The 21,012-nt window shown below is 39.8% G+C and overlaps 2 protein-coding genes across 3 annotated transcripts; one reads left to right on the plus strand and one right to left on the minus strand.

Annotated features, from left to right (window-relative positions):
* Positions 1-331: 331 nt before the first annotated feature.
* Positions 332-5,042, minus strand: ctbs (chitobiase, di-N-acetyl-). Its single transcript, XM_086047090.1, has 7 exons — positions 4,861-5,042; positions 3,456-3,594; positions 2,782-2,990; positions 2,544-2,715; positions 2,367-2,464; positions 2,028-2,189; positions 332-1,050 (listed from the first exon to the last, which is right to left on the minus strand). Exons 1-7 carry the CDS (start codon positions 4,975-4,977, stop codon positions 862-864), a joined length of 1,086 nt encoding a protein of 361 aa, XP_085903216.1. The 5' UTR covers positions 4,978-5,042; the 3' UTR covers positions 332-861.
* A 1,253-nt stretch (positions 5,043-6,295) lies between these two features.
* mcoln2 (mucolipin TRP cation channel 2) lies at positions 6,296-16,022 on the plus strand. 2 transcript variants are annotated; one of them, XM_086047089.1, is made up of 14 exons: positions 6,296-6,746; positions 7,164-7,317; positions 8,363-8,536; positions 8,732-8,888; positions 9,819-9,897; positions 9,990-10,086; positions 10,680-10,779; positions 11,043-11,155; positions 11,235-11,384; positions 11,845-11,946; positions 12,369-12,491; positions 13,154-13,360; positions 13,550-13,683; positions 15,546-16,022. In XM_086047089.1, the coding sequence occupies exons 1-14, from the start codon at positions 6,703-6,705 to the stop codon at positions 15,580-15,582; spliced, it is 1,671 nt and encodes a 556-aa protein (XP_085903215.1). In that variant the 5' UTR covers positions 6,296-6,702; the 3' UTR covers positions 15,583-16,022. The 2 variants fall into 2 exon arrangements, with proteins under 2 accessions (XP_085903215.1, XP_085903214.1); XM_086047088.1 differs by lacking the exon at positions 6,296-6,746 and having other exon boundaries at positions 7,005-7,317.
* Positions 16,023-21,012: the final 4,990 nt, after the last annotated feature.

A 21,012-nucleotide genomic window follows, 5' to 3' on the forward strand; every position in this document is an offset into this window, starting at 1 on the left:
CACTTTAAAAGCTTGTCTAGTAAAAGATATGTGGAAAATAGTGGACTTGTTTCCTAAGTCCACTCATCAGCATTTTTCTCACACCGATTAGCATATGTTTGTTTGTTTAAAAAAAAAAAAAAGTCTAATGAAGAAATAGTATTCACAAGCCATTCATCTCCAGTGTTTTTTCTCTGAACTTATATTATGATGCAAATCCCAGGCACGTTTTCACTGTGTTCACAACAGCATTGCACTGGAATTTCTACACTGACATCAGCATAATCACTCAACTCATGAAACTTTGAGCCAACCAATTTTCACATGCATGCATCAATCAAAGAGATAAAAGTTCAGCAAAATTAGACCTTTTATTGTCGATTATCAAATATCATCAAATAGCAGCATTACAGAGCAACATGAGCTTTCTCAAAATCCATATCAGAAGGTAATTGAGTTCATGGCAAAAATTGAAATTGAAATTTTAGGTATGTTATGACTGAATCCAAGTAGACTATGAATCCTTCAATTACTTTGTTTTGAATTTCCATCAAATTCCCTCACGGCATTAATTCAAGAGGTATCATTCATTTATTGGATGCCGTGCGTAAACGGCAGACTAGTGCACAGATCTCAGTGAGTTCAATAGCAGTCGTAATTAAGAAACATAACACAAAAAGGGAATCACAGTGGACTCATTCAGCCCAATGGAATGTCTGAGACCAAACTACATTTTAAAGTAGCAGCAAAAAACAAAAGTAAAGCCAGACGTGCAAGTATGCGTCTGAGAACTGGAACTGTTACCGACACAAAGGGACTTGTTGACTTAGCAACAACAACGCAGCCGCTGTAAATGTCTAGAGGCCGTAAACTTTAGGCCAGCTAACATCCAAAGAGAGCGTTCCACATCATTGCGCTCTGCTGCCTAGCAACCGGATCGTCGCTGTAGTCCAAAATGTTGCCGTTCCACATGCCCACTCCTCTCAAACTTTTAGATTTCACAAAGGCCGTCTTGAGGCAAATACTTTCCGGGTCGTCATACCAAACCTGGTGAATCTGCCCTTCTGGGTCCTGCAACGTGAAGGCAAAAGTTGTGGTTAACTTGATGTTCAACAGGAAGGTTTATAAAGCAGGGTACAAACACACACATAATCAGGCTCAAAGTCATTATTTTCACCTCTAAGCCAGCAAGGGCCTGATAATTGGATATATCTGAAAGATATATATCCTGAGGGCCTGTAATACTAATACAGGTACTCTCTTTTCTTTATATTTTCCAGCTCTCTGGATTCCCTGTAGCACTCTAGTGCCTCTTACAGGTCAGTGTTGGTACTACAAAAGACTTCTGGGTTGCAGGAGGAGACTCGCTATTGGCAGTGGGGTTATGGTTGTTAGCGCGGTGTGCTGCGTTGGTCCTCTGGACTACACCACACACTATAACATCAGTAAGAAGAAATCTTTTTTTTTTTCATGGTCAATGTTAGGGCCTCTCTCATTGGTTAAAAATGTAAAGGTTTGTGTGTACCCTGCTTAAAGTGGAAATCAACCCAAACCTATTTTTTTTCAAGAATATGTTACCAGCAGGCCCACTAGTTGAAATTCTGATTAATATTGTGTTAGTGGAATATGAGTTAAGCAGCAAAATCCACCCGTTTTTAGCCATCTCAGGGGGCAGCCATTTTTGTCATTTCTGTTGACTGAAAATGACATCACAACTACCCAGGGCTCAGGGAACAACCAGTCACAGCTCGCCTGTTTTCTAAAGCTAAGCCGTGATTGGTCATTACCTGAGCCCTGGGTAGTTGTGATGTCGTTTTCAGTCGGCAGAAGTGACAAAATGGCCGCCCCCAGAGATAGCTAAAAACGAGTGGATTAACTCTTATTCCATAAACACAATATTTATCAGAATGCCTTGTTTCAACTAGTGGGCTTGCATAGAACATATTCTTGAAAAAAAATGTTTGGGTTGACTTCCTGTTTAAGGGAAATTTTTCCAAGCTGCAAAATGGTTTGGAATCAAAACACCTTAAAGCAGAGCCAATACATACCATGTAATTGAAGTAGGGCGCCTGCTGCTGGGCATCCCACAAGCGGCCTGACAAGGAGCTGCTGACCTGCTTCATGAGCCAGCTGTACGCTTTCTGTTTTCCAGCAGCATCACTACATGGAACACCACGGAACGGCACTTTGGCAATAGAACAGATGCCATCCTGGTGCATGGGAAGATACAATCATTTGCACTTGGAAAGAGGACAACCTTTAGCAAAAGCATGCAAATACAAGGGAGCTTTTGAAGTAGAATGGCTCTCAGGTCTTACACTTTGGCTTTTGACTAAAATACAGTTCTACAGTCACACAAAACTTACCAGTTTGTATGAATATCCTACCTGTGAAAGGTTGAGACAAGGGTAGTCATAGCCGTACCACGGCACACCCATCACTAACTTCTGTGGAGCTATCTTCAAATTTAAATACTGATCATAGGCTGGAAAGAGACAGACAGAAAGATCAGTGGTCTTCATAAATCGATTAGTTCATCCTTAACACCCAAGTGCAACACAAACCATTGAGAGTTTGCGTGCGGGGGGCGTTGGCCATGGCGATACAGTCCCCCAGTATCTGGCTCTGCTCATCGTAGGACATCACAAAAAGCAAATCGCAGGATTCGGCGATGGCGACGTAGTCATAGCAGCGCTTGTCGATACATTTGGGCGACCAGGCGACATCGAAGGACACCTAAAGAACAAGATTGGGTCAGCAGTGAGGTTTTAGGTGTAACACAGGGAACAGTAACATGGTTACCTGGGAACCGGGGATCTCCCTGTGAAATGCTTCGGTGGTTTCTTTGACCAGGTCTGTTAGGGCAAAGTACTCAGGCGAGCCTTCTTCTACTGTTTGTTCAATGTCGATGTTGATCCCATCCATGAACTGACCTTTGGCCAGGTTGACCTTCTCCGTTATCCAATCCGTCCTGTTCTTTTGGTCCACGATGTAAGCGAGGTGAACGTCACCTTTATGAAAGACGTACAAATGAGCTCTCAAACACATTTGACAGGTGTGAATTTATGGTCGAAAAGCGTTAGCTTACTAGCATAACTGTCAAAGGGCTGTTCTACTAAATAGGTGACGTTTAGATCCCCAGGAAATGCAGGGATAGACACTTGATCAATATCAATACAAATTGCACTCAATATAATATCGATAAAAAAAAAAATCTGGAATCAAACCCCAACCCCGTCACTCTGCGTGCTGTAGGCTAATGCTACAGTTACGTTAGATTTGTGCCACAATTACAAGCACCTAAGCACCCTTAACAGGTGTGTTTTATTTAATTTTTATCTTTAATACATTTTATTGTTTTTCTTACTTTAAATAGATGAAAAAAATCCATAATTATCAAAACACTAATATGAAATACGTAATTTGTCTAGCAAGCACATTGGTATTTCTTCATCATCAAAACATTTGATCAATACCTTTGAGTACGACCCGTGCTCCTTTCGAATGAGCATGACACATGAGCTCTGCGTCATATTTCCCAAACATGGCCACTGTCGTCACCATGCTCCAGTTGTATGACTTCCATGTCTTCCCACCCACGTCGAACACAAACACCTGAGAGAACACACACCAAAATGGCAATCTTATTCACTGACGGTATGTACATTTAGCAAACTGGATACACATTTTTTCTGCGTGGTCAATATTTGTATACATAAGGACTCGTGCAGAGCCATTCCAAATCTAATATTATGTCCGCATCAAATGGGCAACTACAATTTTTATTTATTTTTTATGAAAAAATACAAAAATAACACAGGTGCCAGTCCTAAATTTGGGTTTGCTTTCTCATTCAAAAGCAATGAGATTATCTTTTGGGTAAATCAGTGGAAACCACTCAAAAAGTGAGTTTTAATGTTTGGGTTTTTTTAGATGTATTTTTATGAATATTTCTAAAAGCGATTTAAAGTGTGGCAACACAGTGGTTAACTGCCTCACAGTTCTGTAGCTGTGGATTCAAATCCGGGCTCAGGCCTTCCTGTGTGGAGTTTACATGCTCTTCCCGTGCTTGTGTGGGCTTTCTCCAGGTACTATGGCTTCCTCCCATATTACAAAAAACACGCATGTTAAGTTAATTGAAGACTAAACTCCCCATAGGTGTAAATGTCGAAATGAACGATTGATTCTCCAGCTCACCAGCGGCCTTAATGATAAATGGTATGCTGGACTTTGTAGTGTTCTTTAAGCCTACCAGTGCAATTTTGTGAGTTGAACGCAATGAAGTTCAAGATAACTGAATCGTTGATGTTGTACGTGTATTTTAGTTTAGCCAATATTGTCAGGAAAACACTGGTAAAGCTAGAATGTTTTTTGGGGGGCAAATTATATGTAAATCGGAATGTTAGTCGTCTATTATTAATTTATTCTTACGCACTAGAGAAGTCATACCGGACTACTGTAATGCCCTGAGTCGTACATAGAGAACTTCCCGATTTTCTTTCTATGAAAAAAATATTGCGCGACATAAATGACACTTCACAGAATAGTACCAAAATAGTAACGTTTTTTTAAATGAGAAATATAAATTATATAACATTATCTTACAATGTTTGATGCACTGCTCTTATCAGCATTGATCACATTTGACTTTGAAAGGCTGTAATCACATACTAAATTTGTTAAAAGGAGGAACCTCGGGAAACCAATAAACAATATCAACACCGTGTACAAAACAGAACAACGTTCTGAAAGTTTAATGTTTAGAGTGCTTTATTCGAACTATGTGTCAAAATAGAGGACACCGTAATCACGCTGTAATCTGCACGAATTATAGTTGAAGAGGATTTGTTCTTTTAGGAGTTAAGAGTCCATCAAAGGTACCTCAAAATCTCTCTCGTCGCGTATCTGATGGCATAATTCGTCTCTCTCACACGGACAGGAGTCGGCCCAGCTAACCAGGATTATCGACAATAAAATAACAAAAAAGAAGGGGGACATTTTAAGACAGGACTACCGATAAAAATCGAACCACACTCGGAGAAATTCGTGCTCTGTGGTGGCTGATGAGGGACAAACTTCCTCCAAAATATTCGCCCGCAGACCAATACTCAACGGCAGAAATTTATAAATTTTATATACAGGTGTTATAGCATTAATGTAACACGTATATACAACTTTTGGACCACACGCATGTGTTTTGATTATCATGTTCATGTCAGCGCCGTGTTTGCAACATTAATCACGTGATATGCAGTAATTTATTTATATGGATTGTGTTTCAAAAAGTCATTTGCTTAAGTTCATCATTTACATTAACTGTACATTATTAAAATGTGGTAAACTGACATACATATTTTTTCCTAGGCTCAGGGGGAAATTGTCAATTTTCACATTTTAATCATTTCTTAACGCGTGATTGGTAGTTACCATTCGCCTCACTTCTGGTCTGAAAAAAAACTGTTCTTAGGATGGGGGTTTGAATCACGGGCTCTAACATGATCAGCAGCTTCAATGAATGTGATTATAATACATTAATAACCGCATATAATAATAATAGCACTATTAAAGGCATTTTGAGAAAAATACATTTAAATTTCTTTGTTCAGACGTGTGTATGTAACAAACAGTAGCCCTTTGCATTAATACTAAATAAGTTGCTCTCACCTTGAAGAAGGTTGGTGACCCTTGCTCAAAATTGTCAGTAGGTATGAAAATGAGTAAAACCACGGACCTGTATATGAACATATAAAATCTAAGTCCGTGGTGTGGTTCGGACCCGTTCAGAGAGCAACCCGCGACTCGCCCAGTCGGCTAGGAAACTTAAGTTTAAGTTCCTTCCTATTTACTAGTGTATTGTGAATATTTAGCTTGAAACGTTCGAAAATGTTGACAGCTCCTCTAGCATTGAGGGATATGCATGGTTATTATGTTTAATTGGTGTTATGATTATCAGGTGCCTGGAGGTCCACCGAAAAATTTCTTCTTGGGCTCCCGAGAGTTGGAGAACCATGTTTTAAAGTGCAGTGTAGGGGGAACAACCCCATCTGCTGGCAGTTTGAGCAAATGCACTCATTGTGTGTCAAAAAGGTTTCTTGAGCTTCGTGAACCCCCAAGATTGGGGAACCTTGATGTCATTTCTGCAGAGTCATCTAGATGTAGTAGCTCCCCTTTTCCCCCTCTTCCTTGAGAGGGCTACACTAACTACATACATACACGCAACTAAAATGGTTGCGTGCATGTTGAGGACACAATTAACTTCAATTACAAGGACCCCATATCATCAAAACCAAATCCCAAAAGATGATTTAAGTATGTGAAGTGGTTGGTATTTATAATAATATTTGTGAATCACGTCTACTGTAATTACAGTTACATTTTGTCACAAGACGAATTTACACAAGTGCACGTTTTTGTCTAAACGTGGAGGCAAAAGTTGTGGTTAACTTGATGTTCAACAGGAAGGTTTATAAAGCAGGGTACAAACACACACATAATCAGGCTCAAAGTCATTATTTTCACCTCTAAGCCAGCAAGGGCCTGATAAAACGTCCACACAGCGACTCCTTGTGGTCACCATTGGCGGGATTTTGGAACGCGCCCAAAAGAGGCTTGCTGATTGGCGAGCTGACGATCCACGCGTTCTCGTGGAGAACACAGCTGGTGGCTGTCAGAGTGATGGCCATGCGTGGCGAATGACTGTCCTGGACTGTCTGTCTGTCCATCATGGAACTTTTGACTCGCTATCTCGATAGGAGCAATTCAGTGAGGTGAGTTTTACACCGGAGGTGGTTTCTGACGTGTGCTGACCATATTTTAGTTTCAATAAAAATGTCACTTTTAGTCACCTTTAACTACAGTCTTAAAAAGCATCGTTTGTGTAAGAGTATTATTTGTGAAACGCGAATGTGAAAACGCGATTCTTATTGTCCTATTGACGATGACCGCGCAGGTTGAAAATTGCTTCAAAATGTTTCGTAATATTAAAAACAAACATTGACGGTCAATATTGAGCTTCCTGAAGTAACTTTGGACTCTGGCTACAGCCATAAAAGTAACCACTGTCTTGTTCTCAGTTCACAGTTCGTGAAGCGTTTTGAAAAAATACATGATCCTTAATATAGAATGCTGAATGCTGATGATATGGGGTTCCTGATACCATTTAGAAAATATATTTTGTCCCCCAGTTCAACCACAACTCAAGACTTAGTCACGGAGCAGAACCTGAGGGATGACCTGAGGTTCTATTTTATGAGCCCATGTGAGAAGTACCGGGCCCGGAGACATATCCCCTGGAAATTGATGGTGCAGATCCTCAAGATAGTCATGATCACCACACAAGTATGTAGCTCACATTGCAAAGTGCTCGTTTGTTTCTTAATCTGTCACTTAATTAATCTAATCTAATTGAATTTAATTTGTATAATTTGCATTCATGACAAATTGATTCTTTGCGCTAAAGTCCCATCAGGTATGTGTTTAAGAGCTGTGTGATGATATAAGTGCAACATACTTGAACCTTGATCGCTTTGCTGCTGACAGTGGTTAAATTATTGCAACATTTAGAGGAAACGGAGAGAACCAATTTGTTCCGGTGGAAATGAAAGCAAAAAAATTGTTTGCAGAACTGCAGTTGCATAGTTGATTTGTTACTTGCTAAGGGAAAGAAGATCAAACAATGAAACCTCTGATGCTGACAGCCGTCACTTGTTTGTACTTTGGGTTGAACTGACATGTTGATGCATTGGCTTTTTAACAACCTCAAGCATGTGGTATAATAATCCACAAAAAATGAAATCGTAGCATGGCCACTTGCACAACATGCAAGTATAGCCTCAAATACGGATGCCCATCTGAAGAGGCACCTACTAACGTTAGCTGACTTAATCACTGCACATAAAGACAAAACACCAAAACATAGTAAACTTCATCCACTATATTAACATGCTTGATGAAGGCTTGAACAGTGAATGTGCAGTATTTCTAAGTACATTTACGCTAGGGTCTGCTTGATGAAAACATGTTCAGAAAATTGCTATTCGATTGGTTGTCGTATATTGTACCGAGAAGCCAGAGACTTTAATATATTGTAGGAAATTCAATTTCATCTCCATTTGGTATTATTTTGCCGTCTGTGGTACCACGAAAAAAATCCCCAATAAAGCCAAGGAAAAAGTAAAACAGACTTTTGATAAACCCATTTAGCCAGAAGTGAAGTTGATTTATTTTTTTTTGTGGCCACAAAAATATTCTGTGACAGGCTGTATCTGCCCCCAAGGGCCTTGAGTTTGTCACCTATGTGTCAGAGTTGAGTCTAACTAAATGTGTCAATGGTATTTCAAGGCTCATTTTATTAATCATTATTATTATTATTTTTTACTTCCAGCTTGTCCTCTTTGGCCTCAACAATCAGCTGGTGGTGTCCTACAAGGAGGAGAACACCATGGCCCTGAAAAACTTGTTCCTGAAGGACTATAGCGGCGTGGATGAGGACGACTACAGCATTGCAGTCTACTCGCGACAAAATGTCTATGACAGCTTGTTTTATGTCCTCGATCAGGTAAGTTCAACCAGTCGGCATCATTAGGAAAACAATTTGAACGCTTTCTTAATAAGGATGATGTTTAAATGTTGGATAGGTGGTTAAAATGACTGTTTGATTAAGGAAGTGCAGCCAGTGACGTGTGCAACTGGCGTTTGTGTGCGACTTGGTCGGGATCATTGGATTCATGTACGCTGCTGCTGGTGTTTACAGTACAGGCAGCTGGGCCGGTTTGCTGTGGGTCCCATCAGTTATGCTGAGGATGAAGATGGCGGTTTGCTGCCTCTGGTCATCTGCAAAAACCTCTACAGGAGAGGCAGTGTCGCGCCGTCGGATGAGGTTTATGACATAGACGCCCAGTTGGAGACAGGTGAACATTTCTGCATAACTTTAAATACAAGCAATACAAGTGGTTATACTAAAACTCTCCTCTACTGTTCTGCGTCAGTGTGCACACGATTACACAATTTGTGTTTAAAGGGGAAGTCAATCCAAAAATGGTCTTTTCAATAATATGTTCTACACAGCCTCACTAATGTAAACTTGATATTGTGAAAAATATTGTTTGTGGACTACGAATTAAGCAGCAAAATCCAGCTGTTTTTGTTCATGTCAGGGGGTGGCCATTTTGTCACTTGCTGTCGACTGAAAACGACATCACAGTTGCTCAGGGCGCAGATAACGACCAATCATGGCTCAGCTTCAGAAAACAAGTGAGCCGTGATTGGTTGTTACCTGAACAACTGTGATGTTTTTTTCAGTCAAAAGCAATTGTCAAATGGTTGCCCCCTGAGATGGATAAAATCGGGTGGATTTTGCTTCTGAACTCATAGTCCACAAACGCAATTGCAATCAAAATGTCGTGGTTAGACTAGTTTGGCCGCATACAAGATATTATTGTAAAGAATATTTTTGGGTTGATTTCCTCTTCAAACAAATAAAAACATTGTTACTCCTCCCAATATACACATTTTATGCTACATAACACAATTCCAGTAAAATGTAAACATAAAAAATTATATTTTGCCAGATTTGTTCAGTGTTTGACATGTTGTGATCACTTGCTACAAGATAAAGGGACGGCAACAAATAAGCTGTTTGAAAATCCAAACATGAGCGCGATGACGAGGCACACAAACAACAAAATGTATTGTACACATCACTTGCAGATGTTGAAAAACAAAAACAACCAAAAGAAAATTGGTTAGCACTCAAGATTTAATATTGGGTCTTGCTTTCTTTTTTAAAATTTATTTATTTATTTATTTATTTATTTTTTTGATGATCTCATCTTCCCCAGTTTGCTTATCATTTGATCCAAAGAACGTGCACCAATGGAAAGCTCATAATTCATCCTTTTTTGACCTGGAGTTTTACAGGTATTCTACCATGACACTTTTTAGCCTGGCACAATGCACAACGCATCCGCACATTTTGTAAGAGGTGAACCAGATCTTCTCCTCATTTCCAGGTTGGTGGACGTGAAAATAAACTTCAGTTTGAAGGGCATCAACCTGCAGACAGTGCGGTCGCGGGAGTTGCCTGACTGTTACTTATATTCTGTCACGGTATGGCTTGGACTCATTCCATTTCATTACAAAGCAGAGAAATGAGAATACACTTGAAGCTGAATGTTGCAATACTGGAACCCCCCGAAGAGTATAGCACGAAAGTTACAAAAGCAAAACTTGTGAAACTTTGTCACAGTGAGCATTGAAAGGAGTCAGACTGTTTTGTATTTTCATGTTGCCACCATTGAAGAGTGTAGACTGAACGCTGCAAACTCAGCAATGTTCCCGTGATGCTGGACAGTATAAACTGTATAAAATGGATTCATGGTAGTTGATAATTATTAACTTTTTTTTTTCTTTTTTTTTTTTTTTTTTTAACGCTCATATTACAGTGAAGTCATTCATGTTGAAATGTAACTTAAAACATTGCCCGTAAAAGTTTTATAACGGGATAGTTTGACCCTTGAGCACATTTATAAAATTGCCTTTTGGAAAAAAAGTTTTTATTCCAAATCTGGACAAATTAGGTTGACCTTTTTAAGGTCGCACTTTATACGTGAACACTTGACGGTACAAACCGCAGTAAATCTCCGAGATCGTAATATTGTTTCATTGTTGCTGTGTGTGTGTGTGTGTGTGTGTTCCCCCAGATAACATTTGATAACCAGTGTCACAGTGGAAAGGTGAAACTATTTCTCGACATTGATGCACACAGCTACATGTGCCGAGACTGGAAGATATCTGGAACAGGTAGCGTTTAACGACGCTGTTGGGCATTTTGCTATTGCTGAGATGTGCGTGCGTATTAACAAAGCATTTGAAGTTCAGTAGCGCATGAACAGTACAAATAACTTTTGCTACAGAAGTGCCAACTAACTCTTGCGTTTAAGTAGTTCCAGAGCACCTTCGCTTGTTTTGCCCACGGAGGCGGTTTCTTTCGTGGTTATCAGTAACAAAAATGTTGCGCTTTATGTGAGAGATTAATGTTCCCTTGTGCTATCTCTCTCTTTCAGCTCAGAAAAACACGCACTTTCATCTGGTGTTCGACGGTTTTGTCATTGTGGTTTGCCTCACGTCGGCCGTGCTGTGCACCCGCTCCATAGTGCTGGCCGTCAGGTTACTGCAGGTCAGCCCGTTTATTGGCATAGTTCATATCAGCCGTATTTCAAGCAAACTAACAGAAATAATTTGTGTGTGTGTTTCAGAGGTTCTCAAGGTTCCTCCATGAAAGCTACAACCGGAAAGTGTGTGAGGATGACCAGGGAGAGTTCCTAAATGGCTGGTATGTGTTGGTCATTGTCAGCGACCTCTTGACCATAATTGGATCAATACTGAAGATGGAAATTCAAGCAAAGGTAAACTAGTTTGACTTCAGAGGATATATAAGTAATCAAATTTGACATTTGTATTAAAAAAAAAAAAAAAAAGAAATAAAGGACTGATTCACATGTTATTCCAATGGCCTGTTGTCCTATTTTAAATACACTCTTATTGGTTGGTCTTGATTTTGGCCAATTGTATTGTTATCGTACCAAATAAAAGCTGAGTGGGATTTACTGGTTCCCACACCCAGTTTTAACACGCATGCAACTAACATACATTACAGTATGTAAAAAATATTGAATTGAATTGGGCCACAAATGCCTTAAGTCTTCAACTTTGACAATATGACCTTATTTCCATATTTTTATTTCCTGCAGTTGGCCATGTGGCCAAATATTTTGCCCATGTGATGTACATACGATTTTATTGTATCTGATTTTCGTTGAAAATAATTGAACTTACTTATCCCACTTCCCCTTTCTTGGCCAACAGAGTTTAACCAGCTATGATGTGTGCAGTATATTTCTGGGTACGTCAACGTTGTTGGTGTGGGTCAGCGTTATCCGCTATCTGGGCTACTTCCAGAAATACAACGTGAGTCCCTGCATTTTGTCTGACTTTTGTTAACAAGGACTACGTAAAGCTACCGGTACTTTAATTGACAAACTGCAATTGTTTTTGATGTGGAGGAACATGTACTGTAGAAGGTGTGTCAGAAATGTTCCATGACTGGTGTCACAGAGGATTTTTTTTTTTTTTTTTTCCAAACCCAAACTACGAGTTTTCTCCTTGAGCATGGATCAGTAGCACGTCTACAGAGGTCGTGCGCCATTAGCTTCGTTCAGTGCACGAGAAGAGGCAGGAGTTGCAGCAGTGCGTTAGACTTCAGGAAGATTGAAGGGGAAAACCCTGTAGTCGGATTTGAGATGTCTCATGTTTGATGCCATTCCTGGAATCTTTCTGCCACTCTTCATATCTCGCAGAAGTTATACATTATGCCTCATTGCTATTTGTAGGTGCTGATTTTGACCATGAAGGCAGCCTTTCCAAAGGTGTTGCGTTTCTGCTGCTGCGCTGGCATGATTTACCTTGGCTACACCTTCTGCGGGTGGATCGTGCTGGGGCCATATCACGAGAAGGTAAGTAGATATGATGAGCATCATGAGTGAGGAAATATCCTGCAACCTCCAGAGGCAAACAAAATTCAAACAACTTTGGGAGTAAAACCGCATCACAAATTGAGAGATTCCACTTTGTGATTTAGTTGCACATGCTAGTATTTACTAGTGTACCTTTTCCTTAGTAGATTTCAGCAATCTCACTAACATTTAAGCCTTTTTCCTTTCGCCACAGAGGTGACTGAAAATGTGGATCCCAAATGATAATAGAAAAAAAAACAGACTCGCTAATTATGATTCTGTTTCAGACGACATTCAAACAGCCTCCCTCTACAACGATTCAATGCAAATGAAATGAACTGCAGTTTTATTCATCTTGAAATGAAATGAAAGCAAATCCAGTAGTGCTCATTTCATAAACTAGTTTCTGCTATCGTTCTCCGGAGGAGCATTCTTTCTTAGCTCTGTTTTACGCAAACGTAGCTGAATCATTGGCAGAAGGCAAACTCTTGCATTTGCCTTAAACATAGAGCCCTGTGAAGTGGGATATTGCCTCAACGGTGTGCGCTGCAACACAGTGACCATCAAATAATTTACGCACACGTGATCAAAGAGATCGCAGCGTTCCTCTGCATTGTTTTTATCCGTTGGCGATAAACGTTTGCCTCTTCCCTTTCTCCCAGTTTGAAGGCCTGAGCCTTGTGGCGGAGTGTTTGTTTTCCTTGTTGAACGGCGACGACATGTTCACCACCTTTGCCCAGCTGAAGGACAAAAACACGCTGGTTTGGCTGTTCAGTCGGGCCTACCTCTACTCCTTCATTTCGCTCTTCATCTACATGGTGCTGTCGCTCTTCATCGCCCTCATCACAGACGCCTATGAGACCATTAAGGTACTTCCTGATCAGCTGTGTCAAAGAGCTTTGTGGGGTAAAATATTAACAGAAAATAAATAAACCCTCTCCCTATAGCACATCGCTTTAATGTTTGTTTCTAATGGGCCTCACTTTACTGTGCAAGCTATGAAAAGCACAGTTTGCTTTTTTTTTTTTTTTTTTTTAAACTCTCGCTTTTAATCACAGAATTACCAGAGGAATGGATTCCCACTTACAGACCTGCAAAAGTTCCTCACAGATCAGAAAGATTTTGTATCCTCAGAGGAGGGCAGACAGCTGGACCTCTACACTCACTACTCGGTGTTTTGCTGCTGTGAAAGGTATGTTACGTGCATCGTTGGATCAGCATTCGCACGAGCGCAAAATCACAGTGAACAACTGGTTATGCTGCCATCGCTTTTGTTTTTACACTTGTACGCTCACTGGCCAAGGTAATTAAGTGAACTGTGGATTTTTATCTGAATGCAGATCAGGTCAACTGTTCATGTCAGATGTCAGGATTTTTACCACTCATATTAATTTGCCCGGTGCCAACACGGTGTGAGTTTGAAATAAGTTGTTGAGCAACAAATGTATGGGAACCTTCAAGGTTTGAACATAATTGTGAATTCATTAATTAACATTCTGACAAACCTCAATTCAAAAGATTTGTAATGTTTTGTATTGAGCAGTTAAGCCCATTCCTACGTCGCACTACATTCAATTTCCAGTTTTATGGGTGTATCACAAAAAAAACCCCAAAGCAAAACACTTGGAGTTAATCCTGTATCTTTTGACGAAAATTAAGTTTCAGATTTGTTTACCATCTTGGGTTAACCAATGATACAGACCACAGTCACACCAAACGTGTACTGGAAGCTATTTGCTAAGAAAATATGCACCTGCTTGACATTCAACAATTAAAAAAAATTTTTTTTTTCAAACCGCACAGCTTTTCACTTGCTCTAGTAAAAATGGGCCTGGAAACCATTTTGGTACCCCATCCTACAATTTACTCTAGATACAGTATATTGCTTATACTTTCTTGCTACAGCACAGACCCTTATTTTTTCTGAAGGACTTTTTTCTGCTCGTTTCTTTGCATTGAGCCAATCCCTATCATCAGCCAGCAGCAGAGTGGAGCGGGGTTCCCTCCACTCTGAGGTTTGGCCTGGGCTCCTCTGCTCTGACAACATTGAAATTATTTGATGGATACACCCAGCAATGGCTGATTAGAGGCTGTAAACTGGGAATGTCCACCACCCCAGACTCACAGCCATGGCTCTGTGCCTCTGAGATAAACACACTATAATCGGCACCCGGTTACAACGGCAACATTTGAGCCAGCAAAATGAAAGCCCAGTGGTTAGTGAGGCAGAGGTTTTGATTTGACATTGCACTTTGGCATGCATGTTTGCAACTTTCTACACAGGCTATCCTCCTTATTACTTAGCCCACTCTGTCATTCTTTTAGAATAAGATGGCTATTTTTTTTATTTTTTTTTAACAGTTTACCACATAGGGAAGCATAATTCTTGTGAAATGGTATAAGGCAACCAAGTTGTTGAAATTCAGTGTGAACCTATTTTCAGGAAAACTGAAGAGGTTTTATGGCTTTGCCCCCTTCTGGTAGGGGAGATGCATAAAAAGCTAAATTGAAGGAAAACAATTACTCCATCCATTCCAATCGCGCTTGTATCTATACTTGTACAGCGAAAAAAGGCTGTTTCAATTTTTTTTCTGTTTGAGTCATTGAGGCTAATTCTACCAAAATGCAAATAAACACAGTGTAAACTGTATGTCCAAAACATATTGTAAACAACCGAAAAATAAAATACAGATAAAACAAAAGGACAACTACCATGTGCGCCTCATAAACGCAGTGTAAAGGACTTACAATATGTACTGTACTATGTGTTTCTGCATTCGGGTCTGTTATCCTGCTTCTGATCCATAATCCCACAGTTCAAATCGTATAACAGACCGCGGTGATGTGAGCATGACATTTCCAAATAAAATCTTTTTTTTTTATAAATACCACAACTGAAATATTTTAGTATAACATGTACAAGCCCTTTTAAGTGTCTTTTTCACCATCTTATATTTATTCCTATTAACTTTTTTCAAAATGCCGAATATTGTCACGGGTGACTACAACATTAGACCATTTGACTAATGTCATTATTTCATGTAATCCTAACAGAGTCTCTGAAAGTGATGACACCGCACTCATCAGCTGACAAATGATACCCCTCCCGTAATCTGGGAAGAGAGCGATGGGAATAGGACTTCACACGTCTGACGCAAACTTGCGAAGATTCCGCATTCGGACTCCTTGCTTGTGTACTGCTTTCATTCGGGAAGGTACACGTTGTGTTGTGTAACACAAAGACATTCCGCGAGTCCCAGATCTTCAACATACTGAAGCATGAACTTACACAGTATGTTTTGAAGCAAAATGTAAAGTTGTTGTTGTTGTTGTTGTTTTTTACAGTGTTTGTTGGCGACCAGGGTGACAGTGTCAACATGGGGTGGGACTGGTGGAGGGGTTGCACAAATGCATTTACGAATGTTCCCACACATGCTGGTGCTTCATAGAATTATGCAAATTAAATGTGTGATTAGCCATTGTTTGCGCATTCAGTGAGATGTTGCAAAGTAAAGGAAAAGCTACCCGTTATGTTTTTGTGCATCTTTGCTCCAAAGTCCACTCGATGTGCGGTACAATTTGGTGTTCGCCTGAAATTCGAAATGCTTTAAAAGAGCCAGAACAAATGACAATCACTATTATTTTGGGGTGCTTTCACAAAAACCATCAAGATGGAACATTTAAGGCCTTTATTTATTTATTTATTTATTTATTTTACTGCACACTCTAGGACTTTTTGCAGGAACTACTGTATACGTCTCATTGTTTGCAACATAGGTCGACTGGTCACGGCTGGTGAGGTGCAAGGATCACATGAAAACAAGTGTGTTGTGTTCCTGAGTGTGTTTACCAAAAGGGTGACCTAGGATGCCATGCACATGTGTGAACTGGAAGTTGAGCCGCAAGGACATTAACATAAATGAAGACTTAAAGTTCCTTCGCAAATATTTTGATATTACTTGTTTCCCTTCTGAATTGATCATTACTTACCAGGACTCTTCGACTCTTCTTGTTCTTGCTAAAATATTTGACTTTTGTTTTTCCATTATATGAGATAGAGGGCTTCCAGACAAAGCCACCAACCACATATGTGGCCTTTAGACTATAACACTGCTTGGATGACTAAATTTGATTAAATCTCCTCATGGGGAATGATATTGCTTTTCAAAAAAAATATTTTTAAGGGTGTCCTAAATCTGATTCCTATTTTTTTTTTCAAGATGCCAACAAGTATGAAAGAAAATGTGTTTTTCACTAAAAACTCATCTTTAGAACACTTTGATACTCTAAACTCCCGTTTTCTTGCTTGTGTATTGCACGGAATAGACTGAGGAGGTAGGCTTGGATACACTGTACTGTAGATCAGTGTTTTTCAAACTGTGTGCCGAGAGATATTGTCAGGTGTGTCATGGGAAATTATCTAATTTGTGTGCCTGAGCGGTCTAGCGCCTGGCAGCGTAATCATGTCTTTACTACATTGTAGTACTCTTCCATAACAGCAGGTAGCAGCAGCAGCAGCAGGTAGCTAATTGTCTTTGTTTAGAGACATGCGAATTAGTGACGCACGTTTATCCAAACTGGTCCATGTTTCACACTAAGTATCAATATGAAACCTTTTGAGACACTTTGAGTTTATTTAATTCCTATTCCAGACGTTATAATATAACGTATTCTTCAATGTTAAAAAAAGCTTAAATAAAAAATATGTTATATTGTTAAAATAAGCTAATTTTTTTCACAATTTCAGCTAGTGGTGTGCCGTGGGATTTTTTTTTTCAATGAAATAAATGTTTCTTGACTCAAAAAAGTTAAAAAAAAGACCCCACTGCTGTCGATCTTAGTTAATGTCATGTTCTTTTTGATCACCAAGGACAGTGGTGAGTGATTTGACAGCGACCTCTGCTGGTTCTCACCAATTGCTGCAATCCATTTGGTCTCAAATAGAATACTCAGTACGACTGTATGGAAGTGACGACCGTCTGTCAAAATAAAACCCTGGCTAATAGGAAAGTAAACGCAGTTTACAGTCGAGACTGATTATATTATGTATTCAAGGTGCCTAGGTAGCATGTCTGTGTCCTAGGTGTAACCCTCATTTCTCGTCCACATTCCAAAAGCATGCATGTTAGTTTAATTGAAGACTAAATTATGTAATGTGACTGTAAATGGTTACTTGTCTATATACGCCTGACTCATCCTTGACCCTAATGAGGCCAAACACCATAGAAAATGAAACTAAGAGTACCAAAGAATTCCTGAGTGCAATGTTATACACAGTGTAAGAAATAGCTCTCTGCTTGAGGAATTTGTTGTTAGTGGAGAATATCTGACACAAGTCATGGCAGAATTCATAAAGTTTACTTTTGGTTTCCGAGACATCTAGATGAGAGATTGTCTGACTTTGATTTGGTGATGTAAAAGAAGTAATGTAAGATTGATGGACAGTTCAAAAAACAAAAACGTGCATATTAGCTACAATGAGGGCTGTACATTAGGTGTGATTTTGAGTGTCGATCATTGTTTGGCTACATGTGCCCTCAGATGGACTGCGGGGGAGTCCAGTGTGTACCCAGGGGCGGATCAAGTAATTGTTCAGTAGCGTGGCCAGGATGACACAATAACTCGCTACGGCATGGCTATAAAATGACATGTGCGTGCACATTCAAACATTTGTAACCTCACAACTCAGAAGTTGTCAGGTCTGCCTTGACTACACAGCACACATGGTCGAGATTTATCATCCACAGTCAAATACACAGCGGTGGCCAGAAAGTAGCCAATGGTGCCCACAACTACCATTTGCCACCACGTAGCTCCGCCCCTGGATGTACCCTGCCTCTTGCTATAGTCAGCTGGGAGGCTTGACCTTGATAAGAAACGTAAAAATAGCCAAAAGCATTAACTCTTCCAGAACCAAAAAACAAACCGCATATACTTATCACTTCCTGTTCAATGGAAGTAGAGTATCATCAGTGGTCACTAACCTAGTAGTTGTGACAACACAAGACTTGCCCACAAAGTGTTGCGTTCCTACTTCGAGGAACTATTTGTTGAAATGTATTTCCGTGTATTTACTGAAGGAGTAAACAGAGGATGTTGCCACACTTGGCAACCCACACGTCCTCAGGCCCAGTGTTCTGGATCCATACAGTTATCCTGTACTTTCTAGATGCTATCACACTATGCAGAAACGTGCCCAGCTTTTATAAAGCCTATCTTTCACTCCACAAGTCTCATCTTTCATTGCACTCTATTACCATAATAGTGTGTGACCGCTATTGATTTTTAAAAATGTAATTCTTCAAGGATAGATCGGTCTTCAATTTGATTTTGTTTGTAATGTGATCCACTTGTTCATCTCCAGTCATGAAACGGAAACATTCATCTGTGTGGTTGTTGTCTTTTCTTTAATGCTTGAATAATTTAACACTGTATGAAACTCGATTTGCGCTGAGTGCACTTATTTTGAAGAACTGACTTTGACTCTACCACAACTGGCCTTATCTTCTACTTTGCAGTAAATTGCTCCATTTACAAAATGACTAACGCTGAATTAAGGAAGACTTGGGGAAAATGTAATCTGACTTGCTGGGTGAGTCACCTCTTGCTAAGCATTCTTCAGTTGATAATCAGTTTGCAAAGGAGTCTTGAAACACTGATTGTGCACCTTTTTAGTGTGTTTAGCAAAACACTGCATTCGTCTGAAAGTGCCCTTTTTCGCTCATGCGATGAGGCCTTTCCTATCATCAGCGTGCAGCGTAGTGGAGTACCCTCCACTGTGAGGTTTGTGGGCTCCTCTGCTCTGACATTGAAGTTAGTCGCTGGGAACTTTGTGGACACACCCAGCGATGGCTGATTAGAGGCTATACAGTTGGAATGTCCCCTCCTCCTCCTCCTAGAAAGGTTTTCTAAATATTTTGAGACATTGTATCCTCAATTGAATTCACTTGTATTTAGCATGCTTGGCCAAACTACAAATAAGGTTGTTTTCTCCGGAATTCTCATTATTCCACCTTGACAATGTCCCAATAGAATATAAAGTGTATAGACAATATTATGACTTAATATTCAGATGCTTTAAAATCAACCTTACCTCTTATGTCGCGGCAGCTGCCATATTATTCATTCAATTGAGTGGAAGGAAGTGCTGCCTCGTTTACATTTAGTTTAGTGAAGCCTAATGCAAAAAATTGAATGTCCATCAAGCATCCTTTTGGAGCAAGCTACGTTGTTGTTGGAGTGCTCAAGTTTCATTCAAGGAAGTCATTTGCAACCTCTGGCCACGGCAAATGTTATTTTGATGAGAACCATTCCAAATCAGCTCAGGAAAATCAAATTAGCATGTTTGCTAAATGTCTTCTTGGACGAAAATACAATTTGGTTTCGTTCTACTGCCATTTCCTTCAACTTAACTAAGTTGATCATTCAAATGGAATCTGTTTCACGGATTGCGGTCGCTTTCTTAATTTTTTCTAGGCTCAAAGTGCAGCCATCCCTATAGTCCATCCCCTCGTAGGTAACGAAATCCTTACTCCATAGTGTCTTTACATAAAGACTAAAACCACTTCCCGATGTACATTCTGTTCATATTTTGTTCGTCAACAACATGACAGAAATGCTTAACACTTTGTGTCACAATGTCATTGTCACAAGATCCATTCATCATATGTCCATCATCACACTCTTTCCCCATCCCACATCAAAGTTGTGTAATTATTCGCAGTGCATTTTTCCTGAAAATTGGGGTCAAATTCTGAGTTGTCATCCACCCGTTGCCATTCCGACAACATAAGTCATTGTTTGCTGTGAGTATTTCAGGGTCGTGTTCAACTAAATTCTGACCAGAAACAACGGATTGAGTCTGTTTCTAAAATTAGAAGTGCAAACAACATCAATTTAGGTAACAATACAGCTGGGCTCTGATTCATAGTTTGACTCCAAGCAAAAAAAGCAAAGCATATAGCAGCCTCAAAGATGACACTTTTTACTTTGGGACACATCGATGATAATAATAATGACAATAATGACGGACTCACTCCACATTATTCCTGAAAGTTTACCTCTTAATTTACAGGCACATACACAAATAATGGTGCTTAAGCACCAACCCTTTTGTCCTGGATGTGAAAAGTGCTCTTTCTGCTGAACCTCCTTTTTTTCATTCATCAACTGTATTTAAAAAATTTAAATGTACCCTCTCTGTCATCAATTCCTCCCAAGTGTTTTAATATCCGACAGACATTTATTTGAATTCTTGTGAGAACTGTGTCCCTCGCTGATCCGTGCCGCACCCCCCCCAACCCACAGACATAATGTGATGAGCAAATTTGCGTTCCGCCAAACACCTTTTGAAAATGTTCAACTTTAGTTTCATCGAACCATAATACACTCTCCCACATGAATTTGAGAGATTTCAAGTGTTGTGTTAGTTAGTTTGTTAGAAAAGGCTTCCCTCTTGCCATCCTACTACTTAGCACAGGCGTATGAAAAAGACTGGAGATTGTCCTAAACAGCCAGTACT

Source organism: Filicampus tigris, chromosome 12 (genome assembly GCF_054856515.1).
Source record: "Filicampus tigris isolate MCC_2025a chromosome 12, RoL_Ftig_1.0, whole genome shotgun sequence".
In the NCBI taxonomy this organism is placed as follows: Eukaryota; Metazoa; Chordata; class Actinopteri; order Syngnathiformes; family Syngnathidae; genus Filicampus; species Filicampus tigris.